This window comes from Hippocampus comes, unplaced genomic scaffold (genome assembly GCF_001891065.2).
Source record: "Hippocampus comes isolate QL1 unplaced genomic scaffold, H_comes_QL1_v1.1 scaffold157, whole genome shotgun sequence".
Lineage (NCBI taxonomy): Eukaryota > Metazoa > Chordata > Actinopteri > Syngnathiformes > Syngnathidae > Hippocampus > Hippocampus comes.
The window spans coordinates 460,641-483,853 of NW_017805149.1; the positions used below are offsets into that span (position 1 = coordinate 460,641).

The 23,213-nt window shown below is 42.8% G+C and overlaps 2 protein-coding genes across 12 annotated transcripts; both read right to left on the minus strand.

The window, feature by feature from the left end:
- Positions 1 to 860: 860 nt before the first annotated feature.
- Positions 861 to 15,584, minus strand: cdk11b (cyclin dependent kinase 11B). 8 transcript variants are annotated; one of them, XM_019868052.1, is made up of 20 exons: positions 15,504 to 15,584; positions 13,795 to 13,925; positions 13,468 to 13,607; positions 12,942 to 13,069; positions 12,726 to 12,864; positions 11,492 to 11,628; positions 10,814 to 10,939; positions 10,606 to 10,704; positions 9,818 to 9,988; positions 9,668 to 9,735; positions 8,899 to 9,120; positions 7,777 to 7,867; positions 7,574 to 7,695; positions 7,370 to 7,475; positions 7,164 to 7,285; positions 6,098 to 6,205; positions 5,647 to 5,763; positions 5,195 to 5,343; positions 2,056 to 2,246; positions 861 to 1,323 (listed from the first exon to the last, which is right to left on the minus strand). In XM_019868052.1, exons 2-20 carry the CDS (start codon positions 13,909 to 13,911, stop codon positions 1,229 to 1,231), a joined length of 2,448 nt encoding a protein of 815 aa, XP_019723611.1. In that variant the 5' UTR covers positions 13,912 to 13,925; positions 15,504 to 15,584; the 3' UTR covers positions 861 to 1,228. The 8 variants fall into 8 exon arrangements, with proteins under 8 accessions (XP_019723611.1, XP_019723612.1, XP_019723610.1 ...); XM_019868053.1 differs by having other exon boundaries at positions 861 to 1,321; positions 2,057 to 2,246; positions 8,899 to 9,113; positions 9,661 to 9,735; XM_019868051.1 differs by having other exon boundaries at positions 8,899 to 9,113; positions 9,664 to 9,735; positions 11,492 to 11,667.
- A 197-nt stretch (positions 15,585 to 15,781) lies between these two features.
- Positions 15,782 to 22,353, minus strand: rprd1b (regulation of nuclear pre-mRNA domain containing 1B). Of its 4 annotated transcripts, none has more exons than XM_019868078.1 (8): positions 22,317 to 22,353; positions 21,606 to 21,829; positions 20,620 to 20,749; positions 20,148 to 20,281; positions 19,724 to 19,848; positions 18,861 to 18,987; positions 18,308 to 18,483; positions 15,782 to 17,223 (listed from the first exon to the last, which is right to left on the minus strand). In XM_019868078.1, exons 2-8 carry the CDS (start codon positions 21,754 to 21,756, stop codon positions 17,074 to 17,076), a joined length of 993 nt encoding a protein of 330 aa, XP_019723637.1. In that variant the 5' UTR covers positions 21,757 to 21,829; positions 22,317 to 22,353; the 3' UTR covers positions 15,782 to 17,073. The 4 variants fall into 4 exon arrangements, with proteins under 4 accessions (XP_019723637.1, XP_019723635.1, XP_019723636.1 ...); XM_019868076.1 differs by having other exon boundaries at positions 22,263 to 22,347; XM_019868077.1 differs by having other exon boundaries at positions 22,194 to 22,332.
- Between the last annotated feature and the right edge of the window lie 860 nt (positions 22,354 to 23,213).

The window sequence follows — 23,213 nt, forward strand, 5'->3', positions numbered from 1 at the left end:
CTATCTACAATTTTGCGATTTTCCTTCTTTTAAAAAGACATGACAAAAAGCTGCTGCATTTTGGGGGAAGAAGCTGGAACGGATTCCCTTTGTCAAAGCAGAATATTTGAAACAATTCTTGTACTGGATCTCATTTGGCGGCTCGATAGAACAATCGGCTTGGGGAAACAAGCTCATCCCTGCGATTTCACTCACAAATTGCAATAAAGAACAAAGGAATGATTAAGTGAACGGTGAGTCCGACAGCCTGTCTGCACCGACCCAATCGAAACCAAAAGGTCTTTTTGTGAGGTTCGAGAAGGTGCATCGTGCGACAATGCACACACAGCTTTGAAAAAAAAAAAGCTCTTTTTAAGGCAAGAACAAGTGGTTTTCTCCGGCCTGTGCATGTACACTATCTGGACCTGCATGCACATGTGGAACACCTCACATGCCTCACTTGTTTTCCTCTGATGGTCTCGTGCCAAACATCATCAGTCACGTGATGCACCAGCTGCTCTTCTTCCACACACCAGCTGGAACGCTTGGACAGAAGAGCTCCACTGGAGCTGGACCGATCAAACTCAATAACTGACTTCTCGGTCTGTCTGTTTTGTTAAAGCGTCATAACATCTTGGACTGAGCAGATGTGTGCTGCTTTTTTTTTTTTTTTTGTGGTGGGCCACGAATCAAACGTGTTGATTTATTGAATTCCAACACTGTACAGCTATTTAATTCGGAATGGCAGGCTGCGTGGCGACAAGCAGAATGACATCACCTTGGACAACTAGAGACAGGGGGTGGTCACCCCCGCTCCGACCCCCACCTCTCTGGCGTTCATAATCGTCACGTTGTGTTTGCAAAGCAACCCAATTACAAAACAAAGTTTCATTGTTCTTTATTTCTGGTATAAAAAAAAAAAAAATTATCCCCTTGTTGTTTGAGTGAACAGACAGCTCTGAGTAGCTCTGCCGGATGGAAAGCAAATTCCGCATCATTGAACAGTACCTCCATAAATTGGAACCCCTCTCATGAAGTAAAAAAAAAAGGGAAAGTAAGAGACTAAACGAACTAAATTACCACAATGGATATGGTAACGCAGGTAGAGGAGAGTTGTAACATTTGGGGAACACGTCATAGCCACCATTCTTGCTGTGAGACAGTCCTCGTCGACAGCTAGCGCCGATGCCATATTGTTCTGCTTTGCAGTTCAGTCCAGTGGCAGTGTTTCTTTGCCGGGGAGCCCCGCTCAGAATTTCAGGCTGAATCCAGGACCGACTGCAGATGCTCCCTGATTGCTGGTGGTCAGGTGAAAGCCCGTGTCTTTGAGGTCGTCGTCCCCCTGCGGACAGAGGAGTCAAACAACACGGCAGAGGTTGGAGAATAAGGGCGGGGGAATAATAAGAAGAGGTGTCAAACTCAAGACCGAATCCAGTCATAACATGAATTGGACAACACGAGGTGTGTTAGAAAAGTTCCAGGACTGAGGGCGTCTTGAGATACTACTAGAATTTTCTCCTTGACCACGCTTGTAACTCAAAACTCGCGTTCGTATCCCGAATCATCACATCACCACTTCAAAAGAATGGAATATTCATATGTTCCTGGACCCCCAACAAATGTGCGTATGGTTAATCAAGCTTTTTATGAAGGCATCATTCTGACCGTAGAGCAGATTTCATTTCAGGGAAAATTGTTTTGCAATATCAACAAATTAAGGAGTCCAACCGGCGTCAAGGAATTCATTGCCCTAAAAGGGTCGACCGTACTTTGTACTTTGCAAATGACAGAAATCGATCACATCATAGACTCCATTCTTCTTATTCCAAAACATTCTTTTGAAGCGGTTATTACCAAAAGGTACAATTCCGATACGGTGGAAATTGAACTCCGACGTGGGTAGTACCACTGCTGAAAACATTAAGGAACGTCAGGCGGCGCATCATGGAAAACACGAGTGGTCTACTCGGCAGACACAAAGCAGAGGCTTGTCGGCCTTTAATCTATTTAACACAAGCAGCCTTCGGAAAGCCTACTCGCTTTATGTCATGGAGAAAGTGGAAGTTAATGGCCTTACCAGTTGACTGTAGCCCAAGCCTCCCTCGGGCGGCCGAGGGCTGGTGCCTCTCTTTACCCTCTGTTGCTCGCTCTTGGCCGGCCACGTGGGGAACATGGATGGCTCGATGGGCAGCGGCGTCTCGCGGAAGTACTCGTGCTTGAGCGCCTCGTCGGACAGGATCCGCTTACTGGGACAGTAGGTGAGGAATCTGGAAGAGCATCCATTGTCACTTGATGCGGAGAAGCGAGTGGGGGTATCTTACGCTCTTCTTTTCAGTACGGGCCTCAAGAAAAACAACGTGAGCTAAGGCCTACTACATTTGTGCAGACAACGCTTGCGTAATAGTATAGCGCCACAGAAATGGGAGCGCAGAACATTCCGAAAGATTGCAAGGCAACAGACATACGGATGGCAAGGTGTTGAAAAGTGTAATTAGGCATCTTGGGGATCGCTTTCATCTCGAGAGAAAACGCAAAAGATACTTTTCCTTCATTTTTGTCGGAGCTCAATTTTGTCTTTGCTCGAGGGCTGCCGTTGGTTGTCGTGGTGATGAAAGCCGTGCTAACCATTTGGCTCCGCTGTAACGGGGGCCAGAGTCAGCAGTGTCTCATCTGCTTGAGACAGCCTGGGCTGAGCAAAACTAGTCCATTTGTATTTGTACTCGTGGGGCGGAGACGATACCAACACCACTTTAGCAGCCCGACATGCACCTGCCGGGCAGAGGGAATCGGAGCCACGTTGGTTGTGCGGAGATACTTGACACTCGGATGACAGTCCTCCAACTCCTGGCAAAAATTATGGACTCACCGGTCTCGAAAGAAGTTCATTCAGTTTTTTTTTTTTTTTGGTCTAAATAAAAAAAAAAAAAATTCAAATGGCAACTTTCTGGCTTCAAAAAAAAAAAAAACACTGAAAGAAATCCAGAAAAAAGGGGTTGTCAGTAACAGTTACTTGTTTAGACCAAGAAGGAAGGAACAAAATGTGGAATCACTCAATTATGAGCAGGATGTGGAATCATGAAAACAACAATAAAAGAACACTTCAACACACCACAAGTACTTTGTTGCATCACCTCTGTCTTTTGCAACCGCTCACAGACTCCGAGGCGGGAACACCACTGCACGTTACACGACATTAGCATGTACACAACAGTGTACATTCCGAGAAAATAAATTTTACGGCCAGTTATTTTGAACGCTGTTTTATAGATTGTTGTTTTATTCAATTTTTTTTTAATCCTCAATCAATGTAATCACCCATCCATTTTCCAAATCAGGTGTCCATTATTTTCAGTTTCATCTTAAATCAATATACCGTATTTTCCGCACTATAAGGCGCTTCGGAGTATAAGACGCACCTTCAATAAATGGCCTATTTTAAAACGGTTTTCTTATATAAGGCACTTAGAATAGAAGCGACAATAGTGGCTGAGGTTGCATTATGCCTCCACGGGGTGGAGCTACGCTAGAACGAATACAATACAATGCAGCTTTATTTATATAGAGCCTTCACAACCGCTTTACACAACATTTAAAATACTACAGCCAAGAAATCAGAATATTGATCCGTATATAAGGCGCATCGGATTCTAACCCATAAGAGCCCACGGTGACACCAGTGTAACAAACAGTTTGACCTCCCCAGTATCTTTTTTCAAAACTTTTTGTCTGATTTTAACCCATCAAAACCTTTTGGAAAAATGGGTCTGGGCTCTTATGGGCTAAGGCGCACTGTCGGCTTTTGAGAAAATGGAATGCTTTTAAGTGCGCCTTGTAGTACAGAAAATACGGCAATTGTTTTTTTTTCTTGTTTTAAAGAGGCCAAATTAAAATCATGAATTATGCGTAGTCTGATATGATCTGCATTCCTCGGGTTTCTTCCAGCTCTACTAAGCTCATTATTGAAAATAGACATTTGTTGCATCTTTCATTTGACCAGTTAATTTGACTTTTTCCATCGTTGGGCTGAGCTTGGATTAAACTGCATTATATTACCCAAAAAGGTCTGAGACATGACCCTTGTATGGGTTTCAGGAGTGCAGTTATTGCTGACTCGACCGAGCAACGGCCAAATGAGATGCAATGACAAATGTGGACGAGGACGCAAAAAGCGATCTCGGTGTGCTTGCTGCTGCTTTTCATGAAGCCGTGAACGCAATTTGGTCCTTGTTGAAGCACGCCTGTGCTGCAAAAGCCGGTGGAAATACTGCTCTGGGGGATCTTTACATCAGGGTGGGAATATTTCAGTTTGGAGATTCTGGCAACACTTGAATGTGAACTCGCGATTGATCCCAACTGCGTCTCAAAGTCTCTCTTGGACTTGAAAGCTTTGCGGGCATCAGGGCGCGACCGTGCAAACAGAGCCGGTTGCCAACATATACCTTTCAACATTCATTCGGCAGCCCCGTCTGACGCTTTTCAAACAAGCGGTGGTTTTAAGCGTCGACTTCACATGGACTGAATCTCTGCCGGGCGTTGTTTTTACGGCTGGAAGTGGCCGAAAAACTCGCAGTGAACCGTGATCCTCACACTGCACGGTGCATGTTTCTCTTTTACAGGTGCGTGCAACAACTCGGTGGGTGGATGTCAAGATCTGGGAACGTCTCTCTTCGTCACAGCTGCTCAACGACAACAGACGTTCCGCAGATGCATTGCTCTTGGGGCCCGGCGGGTCCCTTATCTAACATGTGTTTGCACAAACATTTCCGGGTGGTACGAAGCGTCACCAGGCAGAGGTATGCTGATGAATCAGCGGCCCGCTAACATTGTCATGTTTTCCGCGAGGCGGCCAGAAAAGCACGGCGTGAATAAAAAGCTCTGGAGCTACCGAAGGAAAGAGCAACGTAAGAATGCGTTGATGTGAGGGAGCTTTTTCTTCCCCCCACTGCCAAATAACTGCTGATCGTAACTGATGTATCTGTTTGACATTTTGCCTGCAACTCACATCTGATTTCGGGATTCTGTCAGCGAGGACTAAAAATCATTGTCAGGGAAGGTTTTACTTCACGTCGTAATGTAAAACTGCCGCATAAATGTGATGTTTTAACAGAAGATAAGTCCAAACTTTCCAAAGTGAGTCAGACGGCAGTAGATTTGGGGCCCCCGGCTGGCGCCGCCTTCAATATGGGGTGAAAACAAAGTGCCGAAATGAACTCACTTGTTCATTAAGTCGAAGCCCTGGTCCGAGAGCAGCGCGCCAAAGCGCTTTCGCAGGTTATTGTAGGGATGCTCTGTGAAAGACATCTTCTTAACAGCGGGCAGCTCGTTGTAGCCCGGCCAGATTTTCTCACTGGGTGAGCCCAGATCCTAATAAGACCACACAAACAACACAGAACGCTCTTATTAGAAGGGCAGACGGATATTTCCACTCTGCCAGACGTGCTCAAAAGCTTCATCACAGGTAATAACTGCGAACGAATTTGAGAGGCCCGAGTCGGCCCAAACTCATTCAGACAACAAGGGTGGGCCGCTTGGTTGCTTCCGATGCAACAGCGCCAACCTGTGGTACGCTTCAGAACTGCACTGTGAGCTCACCTGCTACGCGACACGTAGTTGAGTGATTTACCGTCTCTCAACACCTTCACGGCCATGAGAAATCAGAACATTTACCTTGAATATTTTATTGATTTGGTCGATTTCGGATTTTCCAGGAAAAAGAGGTTTCTGGGTGAGGAGCTCTCCAAATATGCAGCCCACAGACCACATGTCGACAGCTGTGGAGTACTCCTGCAGGAGAGGAGGGGGGGAAAAAAAACACAGTGGCAGTCCAAAAAAACATAACGCAGCGCAGACAGTCTGCCTGGCACGTTTCTACTTGGGTCTGTCTCGCCTGCGAAAGTGGATGTGCTGTGACGACCGCTGGAGTTTTTCCACGTGTAAATCATCTTGCGTAAAAGTCAAAATTGGGTTTCCATAAGCTAAGGGATTTGCAGATGTTGCTTTATATTTGGAAATATACTTTGGGGGTAAAAATATCAACGGCGACAACATGATCCCCCCCCACCCCCGGTCGTATTTGCACTGGAGTGTGAGTGGCCGCCATGCAAGATGCGCTTTTTACCTTGGCTCCGAGCAGCAGCTCCGGTGATCTGTACCACAAGGTCACCACGACAGGAGTGTAGGGCTTCAGCGGGGAACCATACTCACGGGCTAAACCAAAGTCACCAACCTACAATCGGCAAACAATAATGTTATGTAATACTGCTGCAGGAAAAAAAAAAAAAAAACCAAGTTGGAGTGTCGATAGCGATCAAGTGGATTTGGAGCCACAAATATCGATTTTCTTGATTAATCTTTTGATTTTTTTTCCAATTCACCTGATCACTCTGATTCTTTAAAAAAAGGATTACATTTCTACACCTTTATTACTCAAAAACAGGAAATTGCTTTCAACAGACAAAATTATGATTCAGTTATTCTGTTGGTCTGTAACATGTCAGAAAACAGGAGGAAATGTTATTTCCCGTCAGTAACAGCAGCTGTTTGCAAACGTCCTGCAGGGATTATACACAAAGATAATCACCGCTCACGTTTACGTCGAGCCTTGTAGCCCAATTAGAATGAAACCAAATGACCAAAATGAAATTACATTTCATTTGGATTTTAAAGGGGTGAAAAAAAAGGGCGTTCCTGTTGCCAATCCTGTTGGACTATGATCATGAAATTAACAATTTAATCATTCATTTCGGATACGTATAATCAAAAGTTGTCGGAAAATAAGAGTGCTTCAAGTAGCGGCGACGGTAGTGAAGGCATTCGCGTCTCCATTCATATTTAAATACGACCATTTGCCACTGTTTGGTTTAAAAAAAAATTTTAAACCAACCCTAACTTTTTTTTAAACCATGTCAATTCCTCAACATCATGATGCGATGCGTCAGACAGACAGTAACATGCCTATACTTCGTGTATTTTCTTAAGATCGATCCAAGTCGTCGTTTTAGTTGAGAAACACTACCAGAACTATGATACACACAGGGTGATTGATCGACCTTTTGAGGCTTTTGTATTCACCGATCGTGCACTTTTTCCCCGAATACCAACTGATAATTATCGGCCACTGGTCGATTGGAACATCCGTAAAAAAACAAAACAAAACAGAAAAGAGTTCAAAGAAGCCAACCCACCTTCAGGATGCCCTTGTGACTAAGCAGCAGGTTAGAGGTCTTCAGGTCCCGGTGGAGAATCCAGTTATCGTGGAGATGACGGACTCCTCGAAGCAGCTGAATCATCAGTGTCTTGACTTCTCCTGCAAGACGGTCGAGCGGCGCCGTTTCGGCAGAGTTAACGACTGCGGTAGGCATCGTTCGTAATCGTCAAGTTGATTCGTCACCTGGCAGGAAAGGCTGCTTCATGGTTTCCATCAGACTCTTCAGGTCATGCTCAACGTAGTTCATCACAATGTAGATCTTGTCCATGTTGCTTCCGACAACTATTTCCTACAACGCATTAGGTTATGCACACATCAAAGGGAATGCATGACTGGAAAAAGTATACATAAAAAAAAAATTTTTTTTTTTTTTTAAAGTCTTCTCACCCTCACTGTGACAATGTTGGGGTGCTGCGCTTTCATGATGGTATTGATTTCTCGCAAAGACGTGATCGGGAAGCCCTCCTTCTCCTTCTCCATTTTCAGCCTTTTTAATGCCACAATTTCATCTGTAAACATGAGCGCAATCGCACACATCAGAGCGACAACACCTCCAGCCAATCGGGCCCACACCACGTCGGCTCCTTTACCGGTCTTTTTGTCCTTGGCTCTGTACACCACACCGTACGTCCCCTCCTCAATTCGGTTCAGACATTGGAATTCCTCGACGCTGCGACAGCCCTGAAACACGACGGCACATGATGATGCATAATCCGAACGGCTCCACATAGAATGGGCACACATGCCGGACGTTTTCTATTTCATTGAATTGAAATCAACATCGCATTGTATTAGAATGCAATTTTTAAATTGCAAAGGCTAGAATTGTGGAAGAATATTTTGGGCGGTTGTAGGCTTTATTCGATTTATTATATATTAAATAAATAAACAGCCTTTCATATTAATTCATTTACCTTTATTTTAATGTGATTCTAACCTATAAGACCACAACATTTATGCATCATAAATCTGATGGTGCCACGGTGTCGCCTGTGAACTTCAACTCAGCTTTCCCAAAACTGTCAAGTCAGTTACTTTGTGATTTAACAAGAGGGGCAGTAGGGGCGCAATTACTTTTTTCACATAGAGACTGGTAATGTGGGATATTTTTTTTGTGGCTTATTCAATTAAATTGGCATTTTGAATCTGTATTTTGTATTTCCTTGGGTAGTCTCGGTGTGATAGTAAAATGGGTTTGAAAATCTGAAACCTTTGTGTATGATAAATATGCAAAGAATTCGGAAATCAGGAAGAGGGCAAATACTTTTTCACAGCACTGTTATGAATACTACTGCTTTGAGAAAGAATAAAGTAACAAAAACAAACCCATAGTCCTTAATAGCCGTTAAAACAAAAAGGACCCTCAAAACATGCTGGGTATGCAAAGCGGTTTGCGTATTGCGCCTCACCAAAACAGAAAGAAACACCACTGTTTGGGGAAGTACTGTAATGTTAATACAGCGGTTGGAAAGTCCCGATTCCTCGAGCGCCACATCCTGCATGTTTTAGATCTCTCCTTACTCCAACAAACCTGATCCAATAGATCATGATCATTTCAGGCTGTGACGGAGCTTGCTGATGCGCTCATCGTTTGAATCAGGTGTGTTGAAGTAGAGAGAGATCAAAAAGAGGCACCAGAGTTCCCTACCCGCTGTGTTAATAATGACTTGACGCTAACATATCTTAATATGCGTTGATGTGTTGACACGCACCTGTAAAGCGGGCAAATATTTGGGCAGCTCCTTCTTGAGCTCCACGGGTGAAATTGGCGGGGAGTCAGGAATATAGTTCCCTTCAGGTGTTGGGGTGCGTGAATGAGTCTGCGACTGGGGAGTCGGGTCAGCATCCCCTGCCTCTTCTTCCTCCTCATCCTCCATTTCCTCACCGCTTTCCTCGGTGTCGTGGTCGAACCGGGATTCGGGTACCGCTGGATGAAGGTTGAAGAGGAGAAGCGTTTTCCAATTTTATTCAATTGCTGCGCCCTAATTATTCCGCACCTGAACCGCGTCATAGAACACATATGAACAATTATAGGCCGAAGAGCGGTTTGGGTGTCGAACTATTGTTCAACTATAATATGTGGAATCGCACTCTCCAAACCGTAGCATTTTAAAGCATCTGCGGGGAAAGAGTGAATCTGAAACTGATTGCAGGCGTCTCTTGCTATGCTCAAAAACATTCAGTGGTCTGACTTCTTCTTTACATTTGGATCGCAAATATGCCTGCAGCAATGAGAAGGCGTTCCAAAATAATCCTTACGTGGTAACATGTTAAGTTCATTTTGTCATTCAAATGTCACTGAATTACTGACCAGTCAAATCGAGTAAATGATGACTATGAGGGCTGATGTACAAAATCCAAGTGCAGAATATCAGGAACAAAATAAAGAAGTCCTAAAAATATATGGTGGCCAGTGGCATGACTAAAATAACGAATAAAGATCATTTCAACAAAATTTCGACCGGGTGGCTGACCAGGGGGTATATGATTTCCATTTTCCTGCTCCTCTGCAAAGTCCTCCTCTGACTGCTCCTCCTCACTCACTTCCTCTGCAAAAACGGAGACGCTAAAGTTAAGCAACAGAGGCTACGCCCTTCAATCACAGTACAACAATGCGGAATTGTTGATTACCTGCGCTCTGCTCAGATCTCTCTGAGCCAGAGACCGAGACTGACTCTCCCTCCTCTTCCTCCTCCTCTTCCTCATCCTCCTCCTCCTCCTCTCCTTCCTCTTCTTCACCATCAGTCTTGCTGCTGGACTCCTCTTCCTCCCCCTCTTCCTCCTCAGAACCAGATCTTGATGCTAGATGAAGAGATGTGTGAATGAGGGAGGAGCCTCATATTCCTGCTGATCACCAGCAGTGAGTGCTTACTTGCGTTCTTGCTGTGATCAAGGCTCAAAACAAGCGGTTTCACATCGTCGTTTGCGATTTATTTCCCCCCCACAAATGACGCGATTTCAACACAACGATGCAAACGGGCCGGCGTTTATGACAAAACGCAGAGCTACTAACTGTTACAGAATCACTGAGTGAACGTCCGTCACACATTGAGGCTGTTCCCAATATTTAAAAAAAAAAAAAAAAATCTGAGTAGCTGTGTCCTGCTGGTGCTGAGAGTAGCTAGCTAGCTTGACGTAAATACATGGTTACGTCTTTTACGCGCCCGAAAATGGCAGCAACCAATATATTAATATATAATATTAAATAAGTGCAGCCCTACATTCAACCACCCTGTTATATGTTGTATTTTTTATTGTTTAATAAAATCCTTGCGTCCCTGGGATTAACCGCAAAAAAAATAAAATAATAAAATGTTCCTTATATTTGCTATTCTTTTTTCCTCAAACGAAGTCCTTGATTCGCAAAATTGCTCTTCAGAGGAAAAAAAAAAAAAAATTGAGCCTTGATGATTTCTCACCAGCGGAAGATTCAGCAGAGCTGGTTTTCCTTTCACTGTCACTGATGTCTTGAAGGTCTGCAAGTAGGTCTTGAACCTCAGGCCTCTCCTCCTTTGATGCTGCACGCAAAATATGAGTAATGCAACAACAACAACAACAAAAAACTGACCCACGACAGTTTATCTTTAACACAGCATTAAAGGAAATGTTATTGTGCTACAAACTCACTCAATTTCCGGAGTTCACCAGGTTCCGTTTTCTCCCGGGGAACATGAGCAGGACTGCGGCTGCGGTGACTCTGCTTCGGCTTCTCGCCATACTCTTCCGGTAACATTCGGTGGTGTGAAGAAGACACTGTGGACCAAAGAGTGCGGTTTTATTTGACTCAACGTGAAGCTACTCTTAAGAGTTAAGTGTCCAGGTTTTACTTTTCCAATGTGGCATCATTTCAAATCGATTCACTGAGCATTTAAGATCGTTATTTTATTACCGTATCCAGTGGAATTTCTGATTATTTTACGATGCAGATTTAATTCAATTAAAACAGGACATTTAAGCGTCATTTGTTTGCAACGTTATTTGGTGCTTCAACACTGATAACATGCTATAAAAGGATCTCTTGTTTACTTGGTTTAAACCACTGATGCGCTAGACTATTCGCCATATAAAAAGGTAGCATGTTATGCTACTTTTATTTTTTTTTAAAAAACAAGTAAAAATACACACTTGAAACAATTCAGATGTGCACTTTTTGTTCTTCTTAATGCGTTGCTGCGGGTATCAGATGAGGTATCGGCAAATATTCAAAAACAGATGACACATTGTGGAGAAAAATGTGATTGGGACATCTCTAGAGTAATCGATGAGCCAACGGTGCAAGACCACCAGCCGGATTTGACTACTGACCGTCTCGTCGACCCTCTCGTTCTTTGCGCCGCTCATCGGCCCTCCTCTCTCGGTCCTTCAGCTCTCGTTGCTCTTTCTGCTGCTCGCGCAGTTTTCTGTCACGCTCGCGCTGTCGTTCCTGCTGTTCCAGACGGTCCCTGTGGTCCAAAAAAAACCCGGGAGATTCCAGTCGGGGTCTGTCCGGACAACCAGAAGCCCAATTTTGTCAATGCAGATTTTTGGGGGGTTAGAAATTTTACGAATACAACATGCAATGCTAAACAACTGAACAAACTTTAGTCTCATAAGTGTACTGGTCTGTAAACCACAACCACTAAATAAAAATAAATCATCTTCAAACACTATTCACACAGGGCTGATAAGCCACACACACATTAGACGTATGATGCTGATCTGTGGAATATGAGTTAAGCAGTAAAATCCACCTGTTTTGATCCATCTCAGGGAGCGGCCATTTTGCCACTTGCTGTCGACCGAAAATGACATCACAGTTGCTCAGGGCTGAGGTCACGACCAATCACAGCTCACGTGTTTTCTGAACTTGTTCACGTCACATTCACAAGCTGAGCTGTAATTGGTTGTTACCCGAGCCAGGACTGTGATGTCATTTTCGGTCGACAGCAAGTGGTAAAATGGCCGCAGGATCAATCAATCTGGGACTTCTCCAAAGTGAACTGCTCGGGGGGAAAACAATACTTCAAGCTGGTTGGGTGGTGCGCCAACTTGTGCACGCCCACCAAACTTTTGTTTTGACCAATCGCGGCAACAGATGAAAATGTCACCGGCTTGTTTTGACCAGCTGAGTGCTGTTATCTCGATGCGTAGCACAGATGGCATCATGTCAGTGAGTGATACTTGTTCGTTTTTGCAATGTAAATATGTGGATAAACGGTGTTATCAATTAATTAATTGCAGCATCCATGCATTTATTCGGCATAGCCACGATTGGGTTGTTGGGTTTCCCCCCGGCCTCTGCACTTGTTGCTTTCGTCACAGCCGCATATCCCGCCCCCAAACACAGCGTTGCTTTGTGACCGGTAGGCACAAGCAGCGGCGCGGCTTGGAGCAAGACAGCAGGCTCGAGACGACGTGGATTCTCGGGGTTTTGTGAAGTCACAAGTACCACAAGAATTCAGCTTGCAGGGGCAAGGTTATCGCCAACAGAGACTTGTGGTCACTTTCACGGCTCCCAAACAACAATGTTATGGCAGTGCCTTTTCCATGTTGTGTTCACCTCTCTCTGCGTGAATGAGCTCTGGCCTGCTCCCGTCGTTTCTGCCTCTCCCAGTCTTGCCGGGCTTTGTCTTCTTCCCACTGACGCTTCCTGCGATCTCGCTCCCTTTCTTTGTCTTTGGCCCGGGCATGCTTCCCTGCTGTCAAGGAAATATACCTTCAGTGGACGCTGTTGCGTAGTTAGTGCAAAAGACGCTTCAAATATGAAGTCCCTTACCACCCTCAGCCGAGTGGCTGCGATGACGTCGTTTGTCTTTTCTCTTCTCCTCCTTTCTGTGATGAGATTTCTCCTTCCTTGCAACTTGCTGTGGAGGCTTAATAGCTAGTGAATCATCTTCCTCGCCTCTGTATTCCAAAATACAAACAAAATATAATGGTGAGACATTTCGCATCAATAAAGTTCCCTTACACTGGTGTCATTTTAGCACAACACCAGTGCGGAAGATATGACGTTATTGTAGATAAATTTCCCAACCACAAGAAAGGATTTTTTTTTCCTGATCTTAAATACAATTGTATCTGCACACATGCATACAATTGTACCTCCTTAGTCTTACAATCTGGAGTTCAACCAACATTGTTTGGAAAAATATGTGGAAACCGAGTGTCAAAATGAGACGTTTTAGGGAGAAAAAGGTTTAACTTTAGGCAATCTTAAACATGTTAAAGAGCCTCATCGAAAGGATTGTGTTTGATTTTGCGTTGCTATATCAAGCTGTGTTGCTGATGTTTGGCACAAGCACCTGTCCTCTGTGGAATCTTGACGAGTGTAGGGGGAATTGCGAATTGTTATTTCCATCCTTTGATCCCGTAGTTCTCCTTCCTCCGGGGTCTCGCGTTTGGATTCCCGAGCATCCGCCTGTGGAACAATGCTTTGGGAAATCTGTGGTAAAAACAAATGAGAATTATTGATTGAGTCATGTGAAAACAAAATGCAGGAAACATACATACACTGACAACATTCTCAAAATAGAAAGTGCAAATTGTTTGTTTGTTTGATAATGTTGGGGGGGGGGAAGATGACAATTTTTTTTTTTAATTAATTACACGTAAATGTTGGTCTACTTTACATTGTTTGGGTGCTTGGTATCGGTTCGCTCCTCTAATTCTTTTCTGCGTTTTTTCTCCAGTAGTATTTCTTCAAGAGTTTTAACTTTCCAGGTCTCTTTTTCGTCCCCCATCAGCATCCACGCTCCACCACCTGCATTACAGCAACACAAACACACAATTGAAGAGATCATCACAAATTTGGCAAAAAAAAAAAAAAATGTTCATCATGATTCCTATCGAACTAATGAGTCTTATTTAATTACAACATTGATTCAATTGTGTTGACACTGCTCCTTATACAGAGATGTTCAAAAACCGAGGTTTGACTGTACAATCAAAGCAAAGTGAACAGGTCTATAACCCAAAGTGAGTAGGCTTGATAAACTGGATATTTTAAATGGCATGCAGGACAAAGTACAATATTTAATTTTGAATGACTTGAATTTTATGAAATAAAATTAACAAAACCTGATAATGTTGGTGAAGTGCAAAATTGTTGTTGATTTTTGATATTGACTTAGTGTTGATTCATCAATTAATTGCTGCACCTATAATACTATTTGTATATGTTTTTAAAGTACAACATTGTAGTGTGATATATTCTTTTTTTTAACATTATTTTTATTGGGGATAGGTGAATTGTACTCACATTCATTTAAACAAGGATTATTTGAGTATCACTATTTCGAATTACTAGTGATCACAGAACTATTTAACTCCCATCTCAAGGCAATAGTGGAAAAGCTTCAATCTGACTTCCAACATTTGTGATTGTGGCTAATGTGCTTTGCAAGATTCATCTGAACTCAATGCCATCACACCAAATTACCGTCAAATGGCGCACATTCACTCTTACTCCATTAAATCAAACATATTGTTTTGGCACGCACTTGGAAAAGACGTCGTCGACGTTAAGGTCTGGTGAACGAGCTCCACATGACCGAAGCTAGTAAATAAATGGATAATAGTATACTGTACAGAATTTGTGGAGGTCAATAAAATAACAACTGCAGTTTATGCTAACTCCTTTATGTCCACGCCGTTCGGCACATTCCTAAAACGAGGAGCGCTTTCATGATTTACCAGCCGGTACCACAATCGTATTAATGGTTCGACCTCAGTTAATCATGCAGATGTAGAAGGAGAAACTCCAAATTTCAAAACACGTCCGGCTAACGTCAACTAGCTAATCATCTGCAGGAGCGACATCTGCCTCAAACTACATGAAGCTTACTTATTGTGGGACGAGGAAGTGTTGCTTATCAAAAAGAGCGAATGAACGAGTAAAACACTGTGTGTTTACATTTTTTTAATCTACACGCTCGAACACGACACTAGTTAGATTTGTCAAGGAGGAAGTCGTACATTACGAACCTGGAATATGGTCAGCACTACTCTGGCGCACCGGAAGTGCAAAAACGTTTCTTCTTCGTTTTGTTAAAAAAAAATATATATATACGGACTACCCAACAAAGTAGATTTGTTGGCGCCCCCTTTTGTTTCGGAATGTGCACCCTTTTTGTTTGTCGGCTTTACATGTTCGATGAAAACACTCAGGAAAACATTTGGGAAATTACTCGCGCCTTATTGGTACTTACCCACCGCATATCCCGAACATTTAGAAGAAAGCATTTATAAACATTCGATTTTGAAAATGTATACCGTAGAAAGTGCTTTTGGTCCGTAGAAAGTGCTTTTGGTAGACCAAAGGAGGACCAGAGTGACTAACCTGGAGCGGTGGGATTTATCCCTTGGGGTGTCTGATTTATTGACCGTTCAAGACGCAGCAAGCATCTCTCACTCTCTTGACCTGCTTTTTTTGAAGAGAGAAAAAAAACAACAAAATAGACTGACACACTAATAAGTGTAAAACTATACATCTTACTTTAAATGCTGTGGACGATAATGTCAGCCGGTCTGAGCCTTGAAACTCCATGGCTGATGTTCATGACTCATGTTCTTTTCTCCCATTTAAAAAAAAAAAAAATCAAAGTAAAGACGTATTTGTCCAAATGGGTCCATTTTATTGGCATCCATTGAACCACTTTCATTACAGAAATAAAACTACCCTACTGGTAGACTCCGGCTTGTACAATGTGGTTATGCAGAGAGAAATGCAGACTGCACAGCGTGAGGGCAAGGATACAGTAGATGTAACTAAACTACAGTGGAACAAACTGGTGCTAAGTCCTTCCTGGCTTCCAGTGGCTGCAGGGGCATTTGTATCCTTTCACATAGACTCTTTAGTTGACTAGAGAGGTCAAGAATGTGCTTGGGAGGCCCACTATTGACTGCGTGGGGGAAAAAAATGCACACACACATACACAAACTTTGGTTTAGCAAACATTCCTGATATTCTGAGATCAAAAACCTCTCTTTGTTTGCAGACAAGTTGAAATTAAAAATGAGCTATGCATAATAAACCAAAAGAAGTTACTTCTCTCTTGCTGACCTTAAATGTTGGTTATTATTCAAGGATTATTCTATTCTTAAGCAGGTGACAAGGACTTGCTCCAGTCATTCATTTGCAGATGATGGTTTTATTTCCATTGGTTGCCTTAGCTGTGACTCTGTAGAGAGAACTTGAGGATACTTGATGGAAGCCACTGAGAATTTGTGTTTATTTAGACGGTCAAACTACCTTGTGTCTCTTCATCTGAATGACCAATTATTGCATACAATAAAATGAAGCACTGGTGGTGGTGAAATTCTGAAAAATGCCTCCTTGGAAATCAAGTCTGCCATGATGGCACTGTCTCTGTAATCTCCACCTGAACTATTTAAAACAAAACAAACAAACAAACAAAAAAAAAAACAATTAAACTAATCAATGGTGTTTTCTCACAACAGTGTAGTCACAAGCTCTCGTAAGGCCAATTGAACATACGCAAATCCGGGTAACATACAAGCACCACGAACGCCACTCGACAACTGTAACTCCGGCCGACTTAACCCTGGCCTCTTTATTCACTTACATGTTATGGCATTACAAATAAAAATAATGATAAAAACAAACAGGAAAGAACTAATTCCAATCTGGCGGCGTGGAAACTAAGCGGGAAAATCCAGGCTGACATAGTCTCTGTTTTTTCTGCGGGGCGCTGAGATTTCACAAAACCGGTTATTGTCCCGACGGCGATCCCACGATCATCCCACCCTTCTATTGTCCTCCTGGTACCTGTTGACCTCATCAAGGCCCCAGCAAGCAACACAGCCTGCAATGGTTATGCTGAAAGTGTGTGTTGGTAGGTTGGGTGCGGGAGGACACGAGGGGGTGTAGCTAGTCTGAGCCCCACCACTCAGTCGGTGGAGAAGAGGTCACCGGCCGAGGGGAGCGGGGCCAGACCGCCGGTCACGTTGGGAAGGAGGGAGAGGTCGGGCAGACTCTGGATGTGAGATTTGAGCTCCTTCCTCACCTGGGTCACCCTGGCCAGCTTCTGCTTGTATTCCTGCGCACAACAGCAGCGTTCAGGCAACTTCATTTCGCCACTCGTCCACGAGACTTGAAATCAGTCAGGATTAAAATGAAACAGCGTTTTAAGCACAGAAGATAATGACACAGGTTTCACATGAGGGGCCAAAAAACAACCCAAAAAGTTATTTTTAAGTGGAAGGAAAATACTCCACTCGGTGGGACAAGTAACCTGTGCATCCATTCATTTCGTCTAGCTTCATGTCCGTGTTTTATGTTGTGTTGTTTTTATTATTTTACTCTACTGTTTTGTTAAGCACTTTGTTACAGCTGCAGCTGTTGTAAAAGCGCTACCGTATTTTCCGCACTAAAAGGTGCACCTAAAAGCCTTCCGTTTTCTTAAAAGCTCACAGCGCCTTAAAATCCAATGCACCTTGTGTATGGTCATTTCGGTAATATTTAGACCCCAAAATGGCTCCATGCTGACAACGCACAGTTCAAACCTAAGGCGATTGGTTACGCAGTTGAACAAGGAAACAGAGCAGTGGTAAGAGAGTTCAACGAGTCAATGTTATAACTTGCTGTTGGTTAAGTGAACTGTGTTGCTGCTTAACTCATTCAGTACCAGCCAAGTCTAAACCAAGTCTGAAAAGACGTTTAAAAACGTCTTTGAGGGTGAATGAGTTCAATAAGTTTGATTGACATTTGATCGTTCTGTTGGCGTTTCCTTGAGCGTAGCTCCATCTAGTGGATGCATTGTAGATTGCATCTTATAAAGCGGTGCTCCCTATGTATGAAAAAAATGACAAAATAGGCCACTCATTGAAGGTGCGACTCATAATCCAGTGCACCTTTTAGTGTGGGAAATACGGTATATAAATCAGGATGTATTGTATTGGATACAAAAAAAAATAATTGCCGTGTTCAACGAAACAGGCCCACGTTTCACACTGGGTAATTGTGAGCAAAGTTCCTGACCAGTATATTCATAATTACAGTGTACTTTTTGTGATATTTTTGTTTGGTGGTGTGTTTTGAGATTTGAATGACGTAAAACAGGTGCCCGAGCGCAATGAAGGTCGGGAAACACCAGTGTTAGTTGATTGTGTAGTTTGCCTTGCCTCGAGCTTCTTCTCCCTCTCCACAAGCGCCTCCTTCTGGCTGCCGATGTAGTCAGTCAGCATACGTGCCAGCTGCCTGCGGTCCTCCAGCTCGGCGGCCAAGCGGCCGTTGTATTCGGCCAGCAGAAGACACGCTTCGTCCACTGTCTTGGACAGTTTGTCTGCTGCCTCCTTGTCTACAGGGGGACATATGGGAGGACATGCATCTCATTTTGTGATTCATTCCAACTGTCTTTCAATTCATGTCATTGTTGTGATGGTGAAAATATACACAGCCCCTGTTTTGTTTTGTTTTTTAAGTACAATTTTTATTTTGTTTGTTTTTATTTAGAAGCTACAGTGTTCCTCGCTATATCGCCTTTCACCTCGATTAAAATGCAGTAAAACCTTTGGACAGTGGTTGTGACAGCTGGTTACATCACACATTTTTGAATAGAATAATTGTAATTGTTTTCCGAACAATGACCACCGAAGCATCCTGCAGCTTTGCGCGATAAATGGGGATTCACTGTATTGCAGTGTGCAATAGAGATGGAAAACATATTCATCTTACCGGTTATTTTTTCCAGTAGCGAGACATCTTGGACTTCCTGCGGCAACGAGGCAATTTTCTGTCGAACAGCTGCGTCACCTGATGCAGCATTCTCCAAATCCTGCAGTGCTTTCACTAGCTCCTCTGTCTGAGTGGATGTTACAAAGACATAAAAATAGACAGCAGGGGAGGAGGAAACTGTGAAACCATATCTCTCATCGCGGGCATAAGGGTTTCCGTGTCTCCACCCGGTCAACCCACATCCTAATGTTGGCTTGAAGCATTCAATGTTCTCAAAAGTCGACAGTGAGCCCTATAATCCGATGAGCCTAATATAAAGAGATTGTAACTCTCTTTACAGCCCCATTGAGTTGTTTCCCTGTTAGTGTTCCTATGCCATCTAGTGGTGATTATTAGCAGGAACCGATTGCAACCTAAAAGGGTTCTGCCCAACACTAATTGACAACTACTTTGTGAGCTCTGCGCAGCCATAATCCAACGAAGATAATACCAAAAGCATAGTTAACTACTGACGAAACGAAGGAAGAAGGAGACAAGCAAGAGCTGTAAGGATATTCAGCCCCTTGCGGATGTGAGCCCACGAGGTTTGTGTGCCTTTTTGTTGAATCATTTGTCTTCATAGCTTTTGTCTTACATGTATTATTTTGTAATGCTATTTGTATTTATATGTTTCATGTTTGTGTTTGTGACCGGTTCTCATTGTTACAGCTGCAGCGATTGTGAAGGCTCGATATAAATAAAGCTGCATTGGATTGAATTGTATTCCCTTTAGCATAGCACCATCTACAGGCTGCATAGCGCAACCGCAGCCACTCTTGTAGCTTCTATTTAAACTTCCCCCCAACGAAGAGTTGCCTCCTCACCAGTTGATTAGCGGAGGCATCTGTGTTGCGAGGAGAGCTGATGCTTCTGTAGTCATCATCCTCATCCTCCTCTTCCTCTTGGTGGATCTTCTGGTAGGTTCGTTTCACCGGTTTCTTTTCTTCTACTGTCAAAGACCACAGAAGAGTTATTCATCATTGCCACTGCTGGAATGTGCTTGTGGCGAGAAGCCAGCATTTACAAAACCGGATCATAGCATTTGTGTGTGTGCCATTTCATGAAACACATACAACAGGTTGGAATTGATGCCACAACAGAAGGGCAAAAGTCACGTGAGCCACCAAACCGGTAACAGCCGCGAATTTTTGAATGTGTTTCGGTCACAATTTGGGTTTATTGTGTTCATGAACATGCCTACTTTTTATTATTCTTATTATTTATTTAAAATTATTATTATGAGTCAACCTGTAGGCTGAGGGCTGTTAGAGTCTTCTATGGCCAGGGTGAGCTGCTGAATAAAGTCACTTCTGTAGAGGTTGCGCTCTTTCCAGATGTTCAGGAGTCTCTCCATGTGTTTTTTGCAGCTCTCATCGACTTCACTGCAAGACAACGGTAAAATTCAGCGGAAAAACAAACAGGAAAGACGAGACAAGGGTTCAAAGTGCACGGAGCATGAAAAGTTGTCGCACTATGACTTGGGAGACATTCTAGTTGTATGCGGCACATGCATTTGAAGGTCGAAATGTTATTTCGACAACACCCTTCAAAAGAGGTGAATACCATGAAAATCACTGCGCAAAATGTGAAATTTAAAAAGGCAAAAATCCTACTACTCTGTTCTTGTCCGAATAGCTCTGGGCCTTTACAAACGCTAAAGCCAATCATTCCCGCCATGACCGACATTTCGATTTCCAGAGTTTTACTCATCCCCTCATACCTGGCAACATGAGAGCAGGCATCGATGAGGACCGTCTCAAAGTCTTTGGTGAATTCAGGTCCTTTCTTCTTGCTATTTTGGATGACATCGTTGGCTAGATAGAGGAACGTCAGCTTCCTACTGGTTTTCGCTGCAAGACAAGAAATTACATTTGAAACGTAACAACAACATTGTCATAGCTTTACCGCACATATTTGAAATCATAAAAATCTCATGGCACACCAATGACATTTCAAAGTCATCGTACAACATTAGCCTTAAAAACAAATTATTATGGATGATCTGATTTAAAAAAAAAAAAAAAACACATGGCGAATACTATCGTCAACTTCCAGATTAAATGTAGCTGCACCTTGAAGTCAAGGGGCAGCTAAATCAGGGCATATTACTTAGTCAGGGCATATTACTTGAACATACGTCCCTGGATTACTGTACTATATACTTTATCACCATAAAAGTACATTTGGGACTTGCCCTTTGACTGCTTATGCTAAACTTGTTTGGTACAATTTTGTTAAATTGTCATTTGAAAGATAGCTGGTGTGAGGGAAGAGGATGCACAAAACAGGGTTAGATGGAGGCAAATAAGGGAAAAGCCAAAAGGAAAAGAAGAAATAGTAGTCATTTGAAAGATTAAAAAAACAGTAAATTGCAGTGCTGAAGAATGTTAATTAACTTTTCATGTTAATTTATCTTTATTTTAGCATCAGCATCCCAAACTGTTATATATAATACATGTGATGTTGCTTGTTGTAATGCAGATAATTTATTGCTGTATTTATTTATTGAAAATAAATCACATATTACAATACAATTACTGTACATTATTGACGGTGATGGAGAGGGACACAATTATTTCCCGCCCGACTACTTACTACCCCACGTTGTGATTAGCAGAGCAGTGTGAGGAACGTGCCAAAAATGATGTACATCCAATGAAAAAAAGTTAGAAAAGGTTTGATTAGTCGGCTACATTCGAGCCTCACCTTTCTTCAGCTCTCTGTGCCACACTTTGACGATGAGGCCCGAGTGTTTGCGGTGGTGGATGATCCACAGAGATAAAGTCTGGACGCTCTGCTGCGAGCTGCTCAGCTCCGACAGCTTCTTCTCCAGCGCCGCCTCGGAAAACGACGACATGTCCGCGTGCTGGTGCGCGTCTCCTTGGGAGCAGCCTCACCACGACTCCGCTCTAAATTGGCGGCGCTTCGAGCTGGTTGGAGGAAACCACTAGAGTCACTCTCATCAAAACTAAAGTTGCACTTCATGCAAGTACACGGAAGATTAAAAACAACCCCCACTCTCCAAAAAGGAGCGTCCGTCCGTTGCCTACTCAAGCAAAACTCTAATAGCGTTATACAAGCCGCTGAACTACGTGAATGCTGTGAGGAGATAATAAACGTGCAGCTTTTGAGTTGGCTCAAGAGAAGCAGTTTGGTCGGTAGCTCAAGTGTTTGTTTACAGTCACAGCTAACACTTAGCCAGCGTCAGCTAAGTAGCCATCCGCATACTACGAGCTAGCCTGCGCTTTTGCCGGAGTTGAAATGCCGGAACTTTTGTAATTCAGAGGTGAATACCTGTTCGGTACGAAAACGGGATTAATGAATTGGTAAACGTCAAGGTGGAGTGACGCGTAGGCTCGTTACCTTTATCTGAACTAATCAGGAGGAATTATCAAAAAAATGGCAGCTTGCATTTACACTTCAACATTTGCGTCGCGGGGTAGTGACGTCACCAGTAATCGAACGCCTCTTTTTCAATTTTTTTCTCTTTTTTTGCATTCATTCACAGTTTACTCTTTTTTGTTTACTTTTACTATTTTGTACGGGCGGCGACAGTCTACTCCTAGTTTTGCCACCTGAAAAAATATGAATACTATTTGAAATTCACATTGGCTGCTCGAAACACGTTTAAACTTTTATATCCCGAAACATGTTTTTGATGATGAGTTAAAAATCATATTTCTTTTTTTGTAACACATCAGGTTTTTGAAACATTTTCAGTTTTGTTTTTAATAATTAATTGATTTGCCTATAAAACTTTGTAACACGGATTTTACCATGCGTTGTCATTTACAGCAATGAGAGTTTATAGCATATAGCTATGCTAGCGAAAGAATAAGGGCAAATTCGGAATCATCGAGGAAAGTTTGATTGCATTTCTGACAAAAAATGTGTTGACCAGTTTAATTTGTGTTTTACTAGTGAATTATTTTACTTGACTTCTTGTTTTGCATTATATTCATCACTTTGTGTCGCATCGTAAACGCTGTTATCATTCAATATTTTTTAAACAAATTAGAAAAGCAAAAATTCCTTCAGATTTGTTTTTGATCCTGCTTTTCCACCAAAACACCGGTGAAGTCAGAATGTAGTGTTTTCAAACTTTGCACATATGAAGTCATGATATGTTGAATATAATTCTGTGACAGCTTGCTTCTTGCAAACACACTTCATAGAATGTTGTCATCGCAAACATTTGCATGGCCATTTGCAATCTTGAGGTTGTGGTTGACAAAATACATTGTATTGATGTCGAAACCTAATAAATGTGGCTTGGATGCATGCGAGAGTCAAATTCTTGCCAATTCAACAGGC